The sequence below is a fragment of the Mandrillus leucophaeus genome, unplaced genomic scaffold (assembly GCF_000951045.1).
Source record: "Mandrillus leucophaeus isolate KB7577 unplaced genomic scaffold, Mleu.le_1.0 Scaffold61, whole genome shotgun sequence".
Taxonomy (NCBI): domain Eukaryota; kingdom Metazoa; phylum Chordata; class Mammalia; order Primates; family Cercopithecidae; genus Mandrillus; species Mandrillus leucophaeus.
In genome coordinates this window covers 5,528,647-5,550,028 of record NW_012106586.1, presented here as the reverse complement: position 1 = coordinate 5,550,028, position 21,382 = coordinate 5,528,647, and the positions used below count along the sequence as shown (strand labels likewise).

Sequence of the window (21,382 nt, the reverse complement as noted above, 5' to 3'; positions counted from 1 at the left end):
TTTTTTTTTTTTTTTTTAAATCAAAGGAGGCTACAGAAAAGGCCATGAAGATGAGAGCAGAAACTGATGGCACATTCAATGCAGAGCCCAGAATGGGCAGCATAGCCCTGAGCTAGGGGCAGGGACCCCAAGGGCATCTTAAGTCCACACCCAACAACGGCTTTCCTGGGGGTGTATCCTCCACTCCCAGGGAATGTGTGGAATAATTAAATAGTTGAGTTAAGGATAACAAATAGGCTGTGCAAGAAAGTATAGGATATAGATGAGGAGGAGGGTGACCTCTCTCTTTTTTTTGAGACAGGATTTCACTCTGACACCCAGGCTGAAGTGCAGTGGTGCCATCTCGGCTCACTGCAGCCTTGACCTCCCTGGCCTCAGATGGTCCTGCCATCTCAGCCCTGCGAGTAACTGGAACCACAAGCACGTGCACCATGCCTGGCCAATTTCTTTCTTTTTTTTTCTTTTTGGAGATTGGGTTTCACCATATTACTACAGGGCTCAAACAATCTGCCTGCCTCGGCCTCCCAAAGTGCTGAGATTACAGACATGAGCCACCGCGCCCGCTACCCCCTTAAATATAATTTCTCTTCCAAACCTGGGCACTCCTTTAACTCCCTATCCAAATGGAATGACTCCTATAAATCCAGCACTGTAGGGGATGCTGGGAGTGGTGCCCTGAGCCTTTTTTCAGGGCTAAAGCCTCATTTCCCAGCTGCTGGGAGTGTAGGCCTTAGGGCTGTCGGCCCAGGCAATCCCCATGGAAGAGAGCTGCCTCATCCAAGCTTATGCCCTCTTCCTGGGCAGTTTCTCCCCTCTCCTTCTTGCTCCTTCCTGCATTGGTTTCCTTGCCTTTCCTCCAGCATGCTAGGTACACATCCACACAGGCCATGCCTTCACTGGTCTGTTTCCCGGATGCTCTCCCAGCTACCTGCACGGCAAACTGGCTGGCTTCCGGCAAGTCTCCGTTCAAGCCTGTCTCCTCAGCGACAGCTGCCCTCGTCAGATGCATAATCCTACAGCCTGCCCGCTCCACCCCACCCCAGCAGGCCCATCCCTCAGGTCCTTTTCTCGACTTTTTTTTTTTTCCCTTAAGAGATGGGGTCTCACTATGTTGCCTAGGCTGGTGACAAACTCCTGGCCTCAGGCAATCCTCCAACTTCAGCCTTCCAAGTCTCTGGCATTACAGGTATGAGCCACCTGCCCAGCTACTTTTAACCTTTTGGTTTGCTGTCTCCGTTCCCTAAGTCTGTTTTGTCCACAGATGTGTTCGAAGCACATAGTTGATACTCAAGAAATCTTTCATGCAGAAAACCAAACACCGCATGTTCTCACTCATAGGTGGGAACTGAACAATGAGATCACCTGGACTCAGGAAGGGGAACGTCACACACCGGGGCCTATCATGGGGAGGGGGGAGGGGGGAGGGATGGCATTGGGAGTTATACCGGATGTAAAGGACGAGTTGATGGGTGCTGACAAGTTAATGGGTGCAGCACACCAACATGGCACAAGTATACATACGTAACAAACCTGCACGTTAGGCACGTGTACCCTAGAACTTAAAGTATAATAAAAAAAAAAAAGTAATCTTTCATGGATTTATCATCAGCTAAAGGAGGGATATCATTTCAGTCTTCGGATGATCGAACTCTCCGACATCAGAAAGAGTCATGATGAAGAAAATGCGGTGGTCTTCTTTAGATACTAGACATTTTATACTGTCTCAGATAATTCTTTCTAAGTGTCAAGGTTCAATGCTGTAAAAGCAGTGGCATAGTGCCTAGCATGTTTGACAACCATATCAAATCATTCTTCCACACCCCCTTGGCTGTAAACAACAAAACTATTTTCAGTAATCACTAAAAATAATTTCATTGTTATACTTAATTTTATGCTTGTTTGCTTGATTCCTTCTTTAGTTTAAAGCAATTAATAAAAATAATAAATTTTCACTTAAAGATTCTGTAATATATTATGTATGAACTAACATCTTTGCTTACCAAAGAAAGTCCAGCCCACATTCAAGTGAGTGGAATTGGAAGGGAAGGGTATGGAAAAATGTGTAGATATATTTTTAAACTACCACACACACAATTATTTAGAATTAACAAACAAATTTGGCGAGGGTGCTTATTTTACTCATAGATGTTGTTTAGAACTGCTGGCACAAGTAGATAACAAAAAGCAGAGGATGCTTTAGTCATTTTTATTACATTTATACATCCTTTACAGACAATTGTTCCTCGTTGTCTGTGCCTGGGCAGAACACTCCGGCTTCCCTGCCCTTGGTAAACCACCCAATAAGAAAGAAAGCAGATATAGACGATATCGGGTATTACAGTTGAATCGTGGTCCTCAAAAAAGTAGGATGAAGTCTTAACTCCCAGTATCTTAGAATATGACCTCATTTGAAAAATTTGCAAAATAGGGTCATTACAGGATATAATGAGTGAAGACGAGGTCATACTGGATCAGAGTGGGCCCCAATCCAATATGACAGGTGTCTTTATAAGAGGGGCACAGAGACCCAGACACACAGAGAGAATGCCCTGTGATGATGGAGGCAGAGATTGGAGTGATGCTACAAGTCAGAGAATGTCAAGGATCACCAGCAGCCACCAGAAGCTAAGAGATGCCCATGGAATAGATTCTCCCTCAGACTCTCCAGAAGGAACTAACCCTGGTGACACTCGATTCCTGTCTTCTGGCCTCCGGAACTGGAGGGAATACATTTCTGCTTTGTAGGTCACCCAGCTTGTGGTGCTTTGTTACTGCAGCCCTAGGAAACGGACTCTCGAGTCTTCAGGAAAATCCGACATAGCCACGGCTTGTGGAACACTAGATGGGGAATACTGTGGGATAGCAGATTATTTGGGGAAGGACATTTTTTTTTAAAAGAAAAAGCCAGCCAGGCATGGTGGTTCACGCCTGTAATCCTAGCACTTGGGGAGGCCCAGGCAGGAGAATCACTTGAGCTCAGGAGTTTGAAACCAGCCTGGGCAACATAGTGAGATCTTGTCTCTATTTATTTTAAAACTAATGAAATAAATAAATAAAATTATATATATATATGTGTATATATATATGTGTGTGTGTATATATCTATATAGTTTTTGTTTGTTTGTTTGTTTGAGACGGAGTCTTGCTCTGTCGCCCAGGCTGCAGTGCAGTGGCGCCATCTCAGCTCACTGCAAGCTCTGCCCCCAGGGTTCACGCCATTCTCCTGCCTCAGCCTCCCGAGTGGCTGGGACTACAGGTGTCCACCACCACACCTGGCTAATTTTTTGTATTTTTAGTGGAGACGGGGTTTCGCCATGTTAGCCAGGATGGTCTTGATCTCCTGACCTCGTGATCTGCCCGCCTCAGCCTCCCAAAGTGCTGGGATTACAGGCGTGAGCCACTGCACCCAACCAAATAAAATAATTTTTAAAAAGAAAAGAAAAATTGGAGAGTTTTGCCTAGTTGTGTTCTGAATACTCGCAGATCCTTTTTTTTTTCTTTTCTTTTCTTACAAGTTCCATGGCAGGAAATACTTGTAGATTCCACTCTGATTACATACAGCTTTCCTGCATATTGCAAACCTGTCTATCATCAGGGCTGCGGGGAGATAGAAATAAAGTGAACCATAATTGATCAGGATTAGAATGAACGCTGACCAGACAAATTCCATCTCCCTTCATTTAAAGATAACCAAGGACGCAGCTCTCCCTCCCTGAGCTGGTGACTGTCCTGTTTTCATAATCCTGAGCAGTGCAGTGACCTCGAGGACACCAGTGGTAAAAACTGAGTAACATGGGAGCAGCTGCAGGAGTGGAAAGATAAGAGGGCATTTTACCCTCCTGTGGCATGAGCAGCAATCTGAGCTCCTCTTTCTCAAAACTTAAGTTTCTTAACTGCCTCCTTAAACTGCTCCTTAAAAACTCCACTTTCTGGCTGGGCACGATGGGTCACATCTGTAATCCCAGCACTTTGGGAGGCCGAGCTGGGCAGATCACCTGAGGCTGGGAGTTCAAGACCAGCCTGACCAACATAGAGAAACCCCATCTCTACTAAAAATGCAAAATTAGCCAGCTGTGGTGGCGCATGCCTGTAATCCCAGCTATTCGGGAGGCTGAGGCAGGAGAATTGCTTGAACCCGGGTGCAGAGGTTGCAGTGAGCCGAGATTGCTCCATTGTACTCCAGCCTGGACAACAAGAATGAAACTCTGTCTCAAAAAAAAAAAAAAGAAGGTGGAAAACGAAGGTGGACAGATGGGTGGTAGCAGGGACTGGGTTACAGGGAGGACCCCATCCACAGTCTCTGGGCACAGGCCTAGGGCAGGGCAATGTGTTCTGTGGAAGATAACACAGTCATTTCACCTGTGGCTTTTGTTTTCTTATGGGTAGGGTGAGGGGGCTGGACTAGCACATTTCCACATGCCGTAAGTCTCACTGATTCCGAGTCTGGTTTTTTTTTGTTTTGTTTTGTTTTTTTTTTTTTTTTTGAGACGGAGTCTTGCTCTGTCACCCAGGCTGGAGTGCAGTGGCTGGATCTCAGCTCACTGCAAGCTCCGCCTCCCAGGTTCACGCCATTCTCCTGCCTCAGCCTCCCGAGTAGCTGGGACTACAGGCGCCCGCCACCTCGCCCGGCTAGTTTTTTTGTATTTTTTTTTTTTTTAGTAGAGACGGGGTTTCACCGTGTTAGCCAGGATGGTCTCGATCTCCTGACCTCGTCCGCCCGTCTCGGCCTCCCAAAGTGCTGGGATTACAGGCTTGAGCCACCGCGCCCGGCCCTGAGTCTGGTTTTAAGTAGGTTGATCCAGGCAGTACAAAAGGTTCCCCCAGTTCCTCCCTTCACTTCAGAACAGTTATTTCTCCATTCTCGACTTGACTTTTCTAGATCAAGGACTCTTGACTGCTAGCGGGTAGTTAACATCCACCATCCTCTTATCTTGCGCTACCTATGACAGTCCCAGAAGGTCACTTTGCCATGTGGTTGCTGATTCAGCCTTAAAGCTTGTAGAACCACTTGGAAAATACCAACCTTTGAGAAGGTCTAGGTTTTAGGAGACTAAAGCATTTTAACAAGTAGGAATGACTTTGCATGTAATTGTTCTATTGTTTTCCTCTCTCATTTCTTTTTAGTTAAACTTTTCCTGGTTATAAATTAATACATATTCATTGCTAAAAATGTGGACAATATAGAAAGCCATACTGTCTATGGTAGTTAATATGCAAACAAAAATTGTTAATAATCCTACCCCTCAGAGACAATTGTTAGTAACATTTGATATATTACTTAATAGGCTTTTTTCTATGCATTTATACATATATATTTTTTTAAATTGCGATGTGCTATGCCAAATATGTTTTGTTGCCTTTTTTTCACTCAATATCATGGCCTGAAAATTTTTCATTGTAACTAAATATTCTATGAAAATAATCTAATGGCCTTTCTCAACATACAACTATATGTATGCACTGTTCCCCTATTATTATATATCTATATATTTCTTCTTTTTTTCCATGTCACAGAACATGCGGTTTTTTACATATATATAGTTATAGTTATATCTTGGTATATATTTAGATCTCTTCAAATTGCAAACAGCCTGATAAAAATCTAAATAGCTAAATTGCTATGAAAATTTCCATTATTTTGTCAGTAAGACTTGCTGAACAGACAATGTATAATGATTTTAGTGCATATTGTTAAATTATAATTCTGAAAAAAGTTTTACTAATTCACTTTTTACTAGCGATATATGACACTTGGTTCATTCTACCTCAGGCTGGCCAAATGAATATATATATTCACATATATATGTGTATACATATACATGTACATATACACACATATAGTTTTGTTTCGTTTTGTTTGAGAGATGGGGTCGCATTATGTTTCCCAGATGAGTCTGGAACTCCTGTCTCAAGCGATCCTCTTGCCTCAGCCTCCCAAATAGTTGAGATTATAGGCACGAGCTACTGTGCCCAGCTAATTTTATCTTAAAAACAAACTACTTGCTCATTTTGAATGTGAAAGATTATACCTTAATTGTTATCCTGGTGTGTGTTTATTTGATTACTAGCGAGGTTGGACATTTTTGTCCCTCTTTCTGGTTGAGAATGAAATTTCAGATAGAATTACAATTAGTCTGGGAGTGACACATTTTAGATTGTTTTTATAAATAAAACCTTTTCCATTTCTGTTATTACATATCATATTTCAATATTGTTTGTCATGATAGTTTGCTGAATGTTCTGATACACATGTATTTTAAGTGATTCAGCCAGACAGAGCTTATTGTCATAAACTCAGCTTCTTAAAAAAATAAATACATCAAACAATTATTCTCTGTGGTTCCCATGGGCAGATAAGGTGTATAATTCCATAATTTAGGAGTACTGAACAAAACCACCTCATTTCGTCCATTTGACTAAGATTTCCTGCATGCCAACCCCAATTCTAGATATGAAACAGTCATACAAGAGTCAGCCATGGTCCCTGCATGCATGGAGCTTCATTGTAGTACAGGGCACAGATGACCAAAAAAGGCAAACATACAAATATATAAAATGATATAGAATGTGAAGTGTTCAAAAAAAATCAAATAAGAAGCTATTGAGCTAGAGAACAGCACTTTCCTGCTTTGGGTGTGAGAGCCAGGGAATACTTTAAGGTGACATTTCAGCTGACACCTAAAGGAAGGGAAGGAGCAGTGTGACAATCCTGATGTGGGAGGGAGTCTGGCCGGCTGAGGGTGCAGAATAGACGTGGCCAGATCCTTTGGGGTCTTTCAGGTCATGGTGAGGAGGTTGCACGTTATTCTGAATTCAAGTGGGGAGGCCGCTGATGCTTTCAGAAGAAGATGTTGTATTGCCCAGGTAGGAAACAGTGCAGCAACGCAAGTGAGAAACAGTGGTGGCCTGGGGTAAGGGTAAGGAGCTGGAGGTGGAAACAGGTGGGCTAACCTTCTAAACAAGGGCTGTATTGTGAAGTCACATGCATGGGACTTTAAGTTACTCGCTGGCTTTAAACCCTTTCTTCCTGCTATTCCCAAGCCCGTTAAGGTTGGACTGACTCTTCCGCAGGGGAAATGTCAGTTTGGAGTGGTGGCCAGGTTGTGCTTTATAGTTTCTCAAAGATAGTACGAGGTGCGTCTGATTAAGCATGAGTGAGATTCAAATCCACGCATTAGTGAATACCCACCAATTGCCATCCCCTGTTCTAGGAGCTTTTACCTGCTGCTATAGGAAATAAGCCAAATTTTTTTTTTTTTTTTTTTTCTGAGACAAAGTCTGGCTCTGTCTCCCAGGCTGGAGTGCAGTGGCACCATCTCGGCTCACTGCAACCTCCGCCTCCTGGGTTCACACCATTCTCCTGCCTCAGTCTCCCGAGTAGCTGGGACTACAGGCGCCCGCCACCACGCCCGGCTAATTTTTTGTATTTTTAGTAGAGACGGGGTTTCACTGTATTAGCCAGGGTGGTCTCGATCTCCTGACCTTGTGATCCGCCCGCCTCGGCCTCCCAAAGTGCTGGGATTACAGGCATGAGCCACCGCACCAGGCCGGAAATAAGCCAAATTTAAGTCACTACACAGACAAATCAAATTTGAGCTTCCATCCTATTGCTTGTAAGAAGTGCGTTCTTCATTCTCTGAGCTCTTCCTTCCTTGAAAAGTAAAATCCTCCAGGAGCTTGCTTAGTGCAAATGAGGTAGTCCTGTTTACTATTATTGTGCAGAAAAGAAACTGAGAGGTCTAGTCACTCTGCCTAAGGTTCCAACCACTGCTCTGGTGAGGCTGGTACCAGAAACAAGATGTTCAGCTCCCAGGCATAAAGGTTGTAGCAATGGGTTCTCCACACCATGGGACACTGGATTCCTGGTTACAACTCTAGTGACAGATAGTTGCATTTACAGTTAATCAGCCATTTCTCTCAACGAACCCCAGGGTCCAAGGTGGTAGATCAGGTTGTGGTGCAATCACATGATTCTGTTCCTCACTGACCCTCCCTCAACTCCGCCACCAACTCCACCACCACCGTCACCACCAACATGGTGGATTTCTCCTCGAGGGCTGTTATTGTACATTTCTGACAACTGAGCCTTCTTAGGACCATCGCAGGCCATCAGAAGTGTTGTAATAACTTGAGACCTTAGAGGGAAAGGGTCAGGAGTTCTGATTTACAAGAGAACTCCTTGATCGCTTTGCATTTTGTTCACCTCTCCAGCAACTTTCAAATGCCACTCAGCAATAGACCAATAGCAAGACAGAGCCCATCACCTCAGCCAAGCCAAAAAAGAGATGTTCAGTCTGAATGCTACTAAACCAGGGACCTGCTTTCCTTACAGCCACACACCTGAAAAAGGTATAGATAATATTAATTCTATTTATGATGTAAAATATTTGCAATGCATTTAATGATCAAAAAGTCAGGGATGAGTCCTAAGTCTCCATATCTGTTAACTGGACAGGTGATGTTACTGACTGAAACAAAGATTATAAGAGGGTATCAGATGTATGAGGAAGATGATATCTGCTTTATACATTTAAAGTATACAGTTTTGTGGGGTTTGGGTTTTTTTGTTTTTGTTTTTTGCTTTTGTTTTTAATACAAATTAAAGGAAGTTCTGGGTGTTAAGTTCAAGAGAAGAGGGTAGGCTTGAAATAAGAGATTTGGAAATGGTCATATTTGTGGTAGCTGATCTTAAGTGCGTAAGAAATTGACTGGGAAGAGGTCAGAGCTGAGATAGGGCCTGAGGCACAGCACCATCTGAGAAGCAAGCTCACAGAGGAAACCGAGGTGGAGCTCTCAGGGAAGCAGGAAGACAGCCAGGTTACGGAACCCAAAGAGGGAAAATATTTCCAGAGGGAGGAATCTATTTCACAGTGTCCAAAGCAACAGAGGTCAAGAAAGACAAGGCTGACATCAGGTTATGAAATTCTCAAGTAGATAAGACCTACTGAGGCCTATTTTGGAAACTTATTGACTAAGGTCATATGATTAGATCACATTTCCCTTCAACAATTTGTGCTTGGAGTTGTATCACATTACTCTTATCAGAGCCATTTTGACAATCATCTACTAAGCAGTAATTGGTATAACTGAAGTCTTTTCATCACATCTTACTTTGCTGATTTGATCAGAAGTAAACAAGTCACTTTCTTCTTGAGACCAACAAAATCTCATAGCTACTCTATTCCATTTTGGCTTTTGCCACTTGACCATGGCACTGCCCAGCACAGTATGTGTTCTTCTGAGTTCAGTATGTCTATTTGTGTGTAAGGCGATGACTTAAGTCTCCCATCCATACCTCTTATTGGAATACTATGGAAACTTCTCTTGAAGAGCATGATATGACATTGTTTGGACTTCACTTAGTTTGGGCATTTCATTTACATATTTAGTCCACTTATTTTCTCATTAGTCAGACATCATTTAGGTACGGCTGCTTGGAGCCAATGTGACCATAAGCAGAAATACAAATATAGACACTGAAATAAAATGTCAGTACTTGATTACAACACAATTCATAATATGCTAACATTAAAATTTCTAGGTCATTTAAATGAAAACATAAGATTTCAAAATCCTGGAGACCCCTTTCCCGAAGAATACACCTCTTGATCTACATTTCAGAAACACGGCCAGGGAGATTATGCCTGGTGAATGGCCACTGCCCCTTGCACACTTGCTTTTATGTTTTATTTCTTCTCTCAGAGTCTTTGAAGGAAGAAGACTGGAGTGGGAGTCTGTGAGGAGCAACAATAGCTGTGCAGAAACGGGAGTGACAGGTCTTGATGGTTTCCATATACTTGGTTTTAGAATTGTTTTTACTCCACTGTGCCCAATAGAGTGACAATTAAGAGTCAAGCTTCTTTAATACATACTGAAGCACTTAATATTACTTGGGAAAAAAAGGCTTCCATAATGACTATTGTCACCATGGAGATCAGCAGCAGAACTCATTAAGAAGACCTGGCTTTCTTCTTCATGTGGAAGAGTAGGAATGCAAAGCGTGGAAGTATATTGGACACTAATTATTTTTGCCCCATAAGAAAGGACATCTTCAGCCAGGTGCAGTGGCACATGCCTGTAATCCCAGCACTTTGGGAGGCTGAGGCGGGCAGGTCACCTGTGGTCAGGAGTTCAAGATCATCCTGGTCAACATGGTGAAACCCTGCCTCTACTAAAAATACAAAAATTAGCCGGGCATGGTGGCGCACGCCTGTAACCCCAGCTACTCAGGAGGCTGAGGCAGGATAATTGCTTGAATCCGGAAGGCGGAGGTTGCAGTGAGCCAAGATCCTGTCACTGCACTCCGGCCTGGGAGACAGAGCGAGACTCCACCTCAAAAAAAAAAAAAAAAAGGATATCTTCTAAGTGCCATTTAAAATAATCTAGTTCTTAGCACAAAGTACTGCAATGTAAAATATTATGTCTTCCTTGCAAACTATATCTTACTCGTGTTTGTATATCTTCTTTCCAATATTCATGCTCCATTGTTTGAAACTCATAACAAGTGCTTCATAAATGCTGATTTGAAGAAGCTGAGAAGTAAGATTAAGTGGCAAGTCCAAGGCTACCAGCTACTAAGTAGCAATTAGGACTCAAACCAAAGACGTTTAACTCTACATTCAGTGACATAACTGTCATTTAAGGAGTGCTGAGGAAGAGAAAGCAGCTCCGACATCCAGGTGCTGGAACTATCAGCTGGGCCTTGGTGTTGCTAAGAACTTTTCTGGACCATGGTGTTCTGTCTAATGAAAACAATTTCACAGAACACCAAAGTCAGACAAGAGCATTCTGTAACCATGATCAAAACAAAAACAAGACCACGTCGTAATTTTGTCTGAACACGGACAAAATTTAGGCATTGTCTAAACCACAAAAATGACAAATATGTGTGACTGCTGCTTCTTTATCATTCATGGCGTTAGCCTCTGTCTAGTCTTGACTCCTTTCAAATAAGACTTATTAAGATACCCAATCATAGAATTACTGCCACTTCCTGACAGCAACCAATCCAGAGTAAGGCCTTGCTTTCTTGAACTCTTCCCAAAATCACATAACACAAGCCCATAGTAAAATCTAACACCTTCTTACTGAGGTGCCCCCACGGTTCCTCACGCATGCATTCCTCCTGGCTTCAAGAAGTAATAGCTCAATTCTTTCACTACAAGCGTGTTCTTGGTGGGTTTATTGGAGAGCACTGACAGCTCCTCCTATGTCCAGGGGTTATGTTGTGTATACCTGCTGAGTGTTTACTTAGACAACCCTGTAAGACTGTTATTATCCTCACATGGCAGATAAAGACATGGAGGTTCATGAAAATTTAACGATTTGCCCAAGTCCCCCTCCCCAGGAAGAGCCAGCGACCACATTCCAACCCTCCACTAACTCTGCATTGAACACTCTCTTTCCTATGCCCTCCACCGGCGCCCCTTCCCCTCTTCTGCGGGCACCTGCCCGGCCCACCGGGATCCTGAGGGGGGGCTACAACCCAAACATGTTACTTTTGCAACAGTTATTTTATGTGTTTATATGAGAAACGCTATTCGGATTCAGAAACGCTTTGCAACTCCAGAGCCGCTGAGCCTGCGGCGCGGCCCAGCACCCAACAGCGGTGATGAGTGGCTGCTCCGCCGCGCGGGATCCACTCCGGACCTCCGAGGGTGGGTGCACGATCCACTAGCCACTCTCCGGGGGAGAGTGACGTCGGGGTGGACCAATCGCCGCTGGGGCACCGGCTGCTGGGCCCAATCGCAGGAGACCCGGGTAGAACAGTGACAGCGCCGCGGCAGCCGACCCCGCCTCCTGGGCGGACAGCGATGCTCAGCGGGCTGCGGCCGAGTCACCGCCGAGCGCTGGCCGGGCCGCGGACCGACCGACAGAGGCACCGATCGGCCAACTGTCCACTGCGCAGAAGGAGCGGCCGCCGCGTGCCCCACCCCGCCGCGCTGAGGCCAAGTCCGCGGAGCCGCGAGGAAGCCGAGGGCTGCGCGGGGAACCGTGCAGGTGTCACTCGGGACGCGGAAGTGCGCTTGCCGTGGTTTGCTTTACAATACGCTTGAGACTCCCCGACAAGGGTAATTTGGTCGAGTTCAACGGGAAAGTCCCCTCCCCACCCCAGCGCCGGCCGCGCAGCCCGAGGTTACTGTCCCCGGCGCGTCCTCCGTTGCCCCAGTCCAGAGGCTGCCCTTGAACCCGGGCGCGCGCGAGCGCAGGGCATCCGAGGCGACAGCCCCGCGCACGGCCCGACCTGAGCCCAGCCTGGCAGGAAGACGGTAATCGTGGGGTGAGTTAAAAATAAGGCCCTTCTGATTGGGAGCTGCTTTTTAAAACGCCCCCTCCCTGTCCGTTGTTAACACGCAGCAAAATAACAATAACAGTTGTGCAACTGTGGCTTCCCAAAAGGAACCTCATTGTTGAACTTATGAAAAAACAGTTGGCCGTATACAGTGTGGGAACTGTACTGTGATCATTGGCTAACCAAGATGGTGACAATTTATTATTTCAAAGACTCAAAGGCGGCTGGAGTCCTACAATGTCGTAATCATAAAAATGGAAAGCACGGCAGCGTCAGGTTGCTACAGAGTACTCTACTCCAGAGTAAAAGTTATTCTCTGAGAAAGTGCTTACTGCCTTTTCTGTTCTCTGGTTTGCTTGTTTAAACATTTACTCCACGAAATTGCTCAAACTTCCCCATCTTTGAATATCTAGCCTCTGGGATGAGACAGATGATCTTTCTCCGTTTTCACTTTTTATAGAATACAGCTACCTACCCAGGCAATATGAAGATTTTATTTGTAGAACCTGCCATTTTCCTTAGTGCATTTGCTATGACTTTGACCAGTCCGCTGACAACGCAATATGTTTACCGGAGAATATGGGAAGAAACTGGCAACTACACGTTTTCATCTGATAGCAATATTTCTGAGTGTGAAAAAAACAAAAGCAGTCCAATTTTTGCATTCCAGGAGGTAAGAAATTACAATATCCATAGTATTTAATAAAAAGGGAATGTGTACGGGGCTTTTGAGTCAGAGGACCCTGAACTCATCATCCATTGCTCTCCCTAGGGCAGCCATCGAAGTCCTAATTCCCAAACCTAATGGCCTTTACTGGGACCTCACCCCATTTGAAGTTTCCTGACACCTTTCAAATCTGCCTCTTCTTAAAACACCCTCCTCCTCTGCGACACTAGCTCTTCTCCTTTCTCTCAGAAAATGTCACCACGGTGTCATCTCCTCTATGGCTGTCTCCTTCCTTTGTCCAAAAAAAAAAAAAAAGTCTGAAAATTGGGGCAGGGCAGGTTGGAATGGGCCACTTGGTGGACAGGGGTGGCTCTCTTCTTCCCCAATCCTTTTACTGTTTCTGCATGTCCCAGTTTTCAGGGACTCTAGAAAGTGGCGCATCACTGAAGATTGTGGGCCAGTGTCTGTCATAGGGTGGGGTGAAGGAGCGTTTATTGTGTGGTGGTGGTGTCGTGTCAAATCAGCCTTGGCTGTCACGTGTTAAGGAGCAGCTATGTGAGGACATCTGGAGTGCAGAGTACCCCCCTCCCCCGCCCCGCCGTTGACACCAAAAATGTTTAGCCAGATATTAAGGAGGCTTTCTTCTTCCCTCTCCAGCCACCTCCCCAATTTTTTGTGTGTAAAACAGGATGCACTTCACCATTCTCCTGGTCCCTTGGGCAGTTTTTGACAAAAGTCTATCATTTCAAAATGCAAAGAGATAGAATCCAGGTTTGGAAATGGTTTTTTTTTTTTCTACAGTGCCTCAGAAACAAATCACACCTGTAAACTCTAAACTCTTCTTCTTGGGGCTATTTTGTGATTGTAAAGGAGTGGTGCTGCCTTCCCAGTGAAAGATCATCAGTTAAAAGGAATTGAGTCACCTCCTGCTGGCTCTGAGAGTCCCTGTGACCGGGAGAAGAGCCTGAGAAGGAGGAAATGGCAAATCACCCGAGAGGCAAGGTTCTAGCACTTCCCGAGGTGTCAGGTGGAACCTTGCTGGGGTGAGGCTAGACAGTTTGGCACAACCCCTAATCTTACTCATTTCCGCATTCCCATGGGAAATGTTTTCTTGGAAGTGATTATTTCTGAACAGCCTGGAAGACATCAAGGTTCTGTCATAGAACGCATTATCCTGTGGTGACAAGGATAGGCAAAATGGCTCTGCACCTGAGAAGCCCAGAGCCTCTCCAGGTTGAGAAAAACACACATAAACAGAATAGAGTTGAACAAACCCTCTTAGTTTCAAAATTGGGGTCCTACAGTAGGGATGCTCTTCAGATTTCGGCTTTGGAGACGTTTGTTAATATACATACTTGAGTCCCATCCTGGAACCTCTCACACAGTGTTTTTTAACCTTGACATTGGAATCACCTGAAGTGTTTTTTGTTTATTGTGTATTTATGCATGTATGGTACTTTTTGAGACAGGGTCTCATTCTGCTGCCCACGCTGGAGTGGAGTGGTGTGGTGATAGCTCGCTGCAACTTTGAACTCTAGGCTCAAGGGATCCTCTCACCTCAGCCTCCTGAGCAGCTGGGACTACAGGCCCTTGCCACTACACTCAGCTAATTTTTAATTTTTTTTTTTTTTTTTGTAGAGACAGTGTCTTGCTCTGTTTCCCAGGCTGGCTTTGAACTACTGGCCTCAAGTGAGCCTCCTGCCTGGGCCTCTCAAAGTGTTGGGATTACAGGTGTGAGCCACCGTGCCCGGCATTATTTTATTCTTTTAACTGACAAATAATCATTGTACATATTCATGGCGCATACAGCGATGTTTTGATACATACAATGTATAGTGATCAGATCAGGCTAATTAGCATATCCATCAGCTCAAACATCTCTCATTTCTTTGTGTTGGGAACATTCAATATCCTCCGTCTTGGTCTTTGAAACTATATAATGTATTACTGTTAACTGCAGTCACCCTGTGGTGCTACAGAACACTGTAACTTACTCCTCCTGTCTAGCTTAATTTTGTATCCTTTAACAAATCTCTCCTTATAGGCTCATCAATTTCTGTATTTGATTCTGTGCTTTCTTTCAGCTGACCGCTAGGAGCAGGCCCCCTGGTTGCAGTGGGAGGGACCTGGGAGGAGAGGACTACAATGTCTGGGGAAGTCCGCGGCTCTTGCCCTCTTGGAATGAGGGAAGACAGGCCTTGGTCCAGCCAGCTTGGTGGCTTCTGCAACCGTACAGGTGGCAAGTGTTGGCCACCTCCAGCCTGGCCCAGCTGCTGAGCGCCCTCTATTGCCCAGAGCAGTGGTCTCATGTCAACGATTTTTGCCAAATTTTCAAATTGACTTTTTCATTTGTTGTTTCTTGATTGGATTAATATTCAAGAGAACCTACTACTCTGGATCCCTTCCCTTAAAGTTGGTGCTCTTAGACCTCCGGGAACCAGAAACCACCCCAGCCTCACCCTGCCACCCATGCTGGAGTGCCACCCACGCTGGAGTGCCACCCACGCTGGAGTGGCGGCCTACGCTCCGTTTGCTCCTTAGGACAAAGGAACATGTTTGTTTCCCAGGAGGCACCACCATTGCCTTCAGTGATTCATTCAATGACTAAAAAAGGTTTAAATCTGTTTTTTAAATCAGCTTAGCATTTCCCAGTATACAAATGGCACACACTTTTTATATTGACTTTGGAAAATACAGAGAAATGGCAAGCAAAAAATGTTTTAAGATCATGCAAAATTCCTTCCATCAAATAACTAGTGTAATGATTGACACATCTTCCAATCTGTGTGTGTATGTCATCTGTCATTGTCATTTTGGTCCTTGGAAGTTGAATTTATCTTACTCCTCAGGTCATGACATACTACCACCTTTATTTACTTTTTATTTTTATTTATTTGAGATGGAGTCTCACTCTGTCACCCAGGCTGGAGTGCAATGGCACAATCTCAGCTCACTGCAACCTCTGCCTCCCGGGTTCAAGCAATTCTTCTGCCTCAGCCTCCCAAATAGCTGAGACTACAGGCACAAGCCACCATGCCTGGCTAATTTTTGTATTTTCAATAGAGACAGGGGTTTTGCCATGTTGGCCAGGCTGGTCTCAAACTCCTGACCTCAAGTGATCCGCCCACCTCAGCCTCCCAAAGTGCTGGGATTACAGGCATGAACCACCGTGCCTGGCCTTTTTTTTTTTTTTTAATTTATTTTTAGAGACAGGGTCTCACTATGTTGCCCAGGCTGGTCTCAAATTCCTGGGCACAAGCGAAGCTCCCACCTCGGCCTCCCACAGTGCTGGGATTATAAGCGTAAGCCGCTACACTCAGCCATGGCATGCTACCATCTGTAGACAATGTAAGGCTCCTCTTTCAATTTTATCTTATTCTAAATGTTCTTTTATTTAGTAAATAAAGGAATATGTTTCTCATTAATCTATCTGTGAAGACATAGGTTTAAAAAAAAAAGAGAAACAGCCAAGCTCTCCCTAAATAAAGGCTAATTATTTTATTTTATTTTTATTTTTTGGTAGAGATAAGAGTTTTACCATGTTGGCCAAGCTGGTCTCAAACTCCTGACCTCAAGTGATCCTCCTGCCTCGGCCTCCCAAAATATGAAGATTACACGCATGAGCCACCACGCCCGGCCAAAATCTGAAGCTTTTTGATCACCACATTTTACCAGAAGTGTAAAATTCCACACACAAGTACTCAATGGCAACTGTTTTATGCACAAATTGTTTAAAATATTGTATAAAATTACCTTCAGGCTATATGTATGAGGTACATATGAAACATAAATGAATGTTGTGTTTAAATGTGAGTCCCATCCACAAGGTATCTCATTATATCCCAAAGTCTGAAAAAATCCAAAATCCGAAACACTTCTGGTGTCAAGCATTTCAGATAAGGGATACTCAGTCTGTATTGCTTTGTAAACTGGATGAAAATGTAAGCTGTATTAGTCCTGCCCATGCACTAGAGATTCCTCATCCATAACCTATTGGCCACAGGGCAAAAAGCATGCACCATGATACTTGTATGCACATTGTTTAAACTATTGTAAACACATTTCTTTTTTATTTCTTTGCAGGAAGTTCAGAAAAAAGTGTCACGTTTTAATCTGCAGATGGACATAAGTGGATTAATTCCTGGTCTGGTGTCTACATTCATACTTCTGTCTATTAGTGATCACTACGGGCGAAAATTCCCTATGATTTTGTCTTCCGTTGGTGTTCTTGCAACCAGCGTTTGGCTCTGTTTGCTTTGTTATTTTGCCTTTCCATTCCAGCTTTTGATTGTATCTACCTTCGTTGGTGCATTTTGTGGCAATTATACCACATTTTGGGGAGCCTGCTTTGCTTATATAGTTGATCAGTGTAAAGAACACAAACAAAAAACAATTCGAATAGCTATCATTGACTTTCTAGTTGGACTTGTTACTGGACTAACAGGACTGTTATCTGGCTATTTTATTAGAGGGCTAGGTTTTGGGTGGTCGTTTCTAATTATTGCTGTTTCTCTTGCTGTTAATTTCATCTATATTTTATTTTTTCTTGGTGATCCAGTGAAAGAGTTTTCATCTCAGAATGTTACTATGTCATGTAGTGAAGGCTTCAAAAACCTATTTTACCGAACTTACATGCTTTTTAAAAATGCTTCCAGTAAGAGACGATTTTTACTCTGTTTGTTACTTTTTACAATGATCACTTATTTTTTTGTGGTAATTGGCATTGGCCCAATTTTTATCCTTTATGAATTGGATTCCCCACTCTGCTGGAATGAAGTTTTCATAGGTTATGGATCAGCTTTGAATAGTGCCTCTTTTTTGACTAGTTTCCTAGGAATATGGCTTTTTTCTTATTGTATGGAAGATATTCATATGGCCTTCATTGGGATTTTTACCACGATGACAGGAATGGCTATGACCGCGTTCGCCAAGACAACACTGATGATGTTTTTAGGTGAGTTCCAAGTGTAGCTTTAGAACTATGTATTTGATATTCATATAAAATGATTATTGTCTACTGGGGGAAAAACTTTAATATAAAGCCCTCTATTTAAGCCATTCTAGTTCAATTAAAGGGCAATAGCTAGTTTGCCAGGAGTCAATAAGCTGAAAGCCAAATTTGCTTTTAAAAATTTAATTCACTGAATAACCGCATTTCCCAAATTTGTATATTTGCCACAAAATTGTTTTCAGGAATGTTCTTGTTATGAGTCCGTTCTTCAACATAGCTTTCATTAAAGTGAACATTTCTTAAAATGCTACTAAGAAGACTACTTTCCATAAAAATATTTAGGACAATGATATAAAGTATACTAAAAATACAAGACAAAAAACTATGTCAATTTAATATATTCAAGAAGAAATTTTTTAAAGACAGGTTTTGCAAATTGATCTTTCAGCAAATTGGCCATTTCATAAATTGATTTTTGATGAATTGCTGGTTGGCAAATTAGCCTGCTTCCTTAACTACCTACCTCATAACGGTTTTTGCAGGATTTGAATGAGATACTGCATTGGAAAAGGCTATGGAACTATAAAATGAGACTCTGGGAAAGGTCCAGTTTACTCTTTTCTCTAATAAAGGTGTTAACCCCTTATTATTTTGCAGGGAAGCAGTGTGACCAAACAGAATTGGGCCCAACTTCCCTCTATAGTCCTAGATGGTCTTAGAAAAGTTACTGAACTACTCTCAGCCCTAATTTTCTCATCTGTAAAATGGGCATGGTACTACCGAATTTAGAGGATTACAGTGAATATTAGGTAGCTGTCAAGCACTCGCTTAGCACAATCCCTACCATTCAATAATGGCCAGTTTTTCTCCCTGTCTCCCTAAGAGCTGCCAAGGCCAAGTAAGTTAACCTATGTGAAAACGCTTTGAGAACTGTAAAGTGATCTGCTAATGTCATATTTTACTATTTTATGATGTAATTAAAACTACTGACTATTAAGGGTCATAACTGAAGACCAGAGGTAATTTGTGTTTATGAAGTTATTCTGCCACAAAGATGAACAGGCAAGATGATAAAGAACCAGTTTACCAATAAATGAATCAATATAATAAAGGCATGCTAACACTAAGAGTGCCAAGTCTGAAAAAAGCACAAACAAAAACGAATTCGCAGTCACAATTTGCTAAATAAGAGGTTAATACATAATTAGGAAAATAAGCAGACCAGTCTTTTTTTTTTTTTTTTTTTTAAGACGGAGTCTCACTCTGTCGCTAGGCTGGAGTGCAGTGGTGCGATCTGGGCTCACTGCAACCTCTGCCTCCCAGGTTCAAGCGATCCTCCTGCCTCAGCCTCCCGAGTAGCTGGGATTACAGGCATGTGCCACCACGCCTGTCTAATTTTGTATTTTTAGTAGAGACAGGGTTTCTCCATGTTAGTGAGGCTGGTCTCGAATTCCTGAACTCAGGTGATCCGACTGCCGCGGCCTCCCAAAGTGCTGGGATTACAGGCATGAGCCACTGAGCCCGGCCAGCAGATCAGTCTTAATCGGCAGATTATATAAATAGATCTAGACCTAAAAACTACCTGATCTCTTGTTGTTTGTACTGGAATAGGAACTCTCGAGTGAATTAGCCTTAAACTGACCTGTCCATAGTCTACTTTAGTTCATCAAACAGAGTTCTACAATTAATTCGTTCCATTTTTAGATACAATGAGTTAGGATGCTTGTAGAAAAGGAAACATTTAGGCAGCGTGAAAGTGTTTCCTGTTTTAAATTGGCCGTCGGCTTTCAGAACACGCCAGTGATGTTGAACCCTTTCTCTCACAGCCAGGGCGCCTTTCCTTTTCGCTGTTGTGCCATTCTCTGTTCTCCGGTCCATGTTGTCAAAAGTGGTTCATTCGACTGAACAAGGTGAGTTTAATTTGCTTAAGAAATATGAATCTACCATCTTTACAAACTCAAATCTGTGTACAACAATGTGTAATGCTTCAGAATATTCTACAGCCCTTTTTATGCACGGATCTCCTTTTGAATAAAGTGGTAAGCTCTGTGAGGAAAAGGCTTACATTCTTGTAAGGGAGCCCCTGCCTAGGGCCTTGTACTTCAGAGAGCTCGCCGGGCTCTGGGCCGTGCCCCGCCCTAAGAAGAAAGGAGACCTCAGCGCCAGGTGGGAGATGCCCACTGGGAGCTCACCACATCTCCTTCCTTCTAGACTGAACTCTGCCCACCTGGATCCCTGCAATTCCCAGCCCAGACAGTTCTGGGCTCATGTCCAGTGAGGGCCTAGATGATCCTCTTCCTCAGTCACCTTCTCCCGAGGGTGGACGGTGCCCAGTGTGCTCACCTGTAGACCAAGGAAGGAGCCAAGGGGCGACTCCTTATAGAGGGTCTGGCTGGACCTTGGAATCGCAGGATGGGGGTGCTCTACACCCACATGTAAATGACCCTTTCTGAGTAGGGTGGTGCAAAGGGTAGAGCAGAATGGGGGTGGGCTCCAGCTGGGCACCAAAGGCTGAGGGCCAGTTCACCCTGGGCCACCCTGTTCCTACATGGAACTCTGAAAACGTCTGAGAAGCCTCTGTGTGTGCTGGTCTTCTAGATCATTCATTACAAAGGGATATTTTTCACATTACGAAGGCATAATATATTTTAGTTAACAGTTTGTTAGCCAGATTTCAAATAACTTTAAAATCCTTAGAATATAATATAGAGGCCTCTAATCATGTTCTTACACTGGCCCCTACAAATGTCACAGCTGGGCCTGACTCAGAGTCCTGGCAGAAAACGTGGTCCCACTCAGCTGGTTCAATCGAGCGACTTTCATGAAGGCCATTATAGAGAGTGGGCATTGTCAGGGCAGCCAGAGAGATGCCCCAGATAGGAAGCAGAGAAGAAACATCGTACCCTTTCCCCCGTTTCACCCTTTTAACCAAGTGCAGCAGGAACTCAGGCCAGCACGAAAGTCCAAGCCATACATCTGTGGGGTCAGCCTCCCAAGCACAGAGCAGGGCACACAAAGTCAGACAGTTGAAGGGGTGGGCAGAGAATAACCAGGATGCAGCAAAGACAAAAATTAAATGTTCAGTGAGAACTAGTTACTAGTTAGATATCAGGCATATGGGGTTGTCCTCCTTCCCTTTTGTATCATATGAATCTTATTAGACATTGGCACTTTCTTTAATGTCATATCTTAGCCCAGTGCTATGAATGTACTTATTTGATTTATGAATAATTCATAATTATGCTACTGTATTTTTACCCGTTTAGTCAACACTGGAGAAGACTACATAATTCAATAAATTAAAAATATGCTTTCTTTCTTTCTTTTTTTTTTTTTTTTTTGAGACAGTTTTGCTCTTGTTGTCCAGGCTGAGGTGCAATGGTGCAATCTCAGCTCACTGCAACCTCCACCTCCTGGGTTCAAGCAATTCTCCTGCCTCAGCCTCCTGAGTAGCTGGGATTACAGGTTCCTG

At 43.7% G+C, this 21,382-nt stretch overlaps 1 protein-coding gene across 1 annotated transcript in view; it reads left to right on the top strand.

Moving 5' to 3' along the window:
- Positions 1–11,846: 11,846 nt before the first annotated feature.
- The window catches only part of SLC46A3 (solute carrier family 46, member 3), a 16,322-nt gene continuing 6,786 nt past the window's right edge, over positions 11,847–21,382 (top strand). The window contains exons 1-4 of the mRNA XM_011999992.1: positions 11,847–12,034; positions 12,753–12,965; positions 17,043–17,913; positions 19,737–19,820. Coding sequence (XP_011855382.1) covers positions 12,777–12,965; positions 17,043–17,913; positions 19,737–19,820 — 1,144 coding nt within the window. The 5' untranslated portion in view covers positions 11,847–12,034; positions 12,753–12,776. The remainder of the gene's footprint in view (positions 12,035–12,752; positions 12,966–17,042; positions 17,914–19,736; positions 19,821–21,382) is intronic.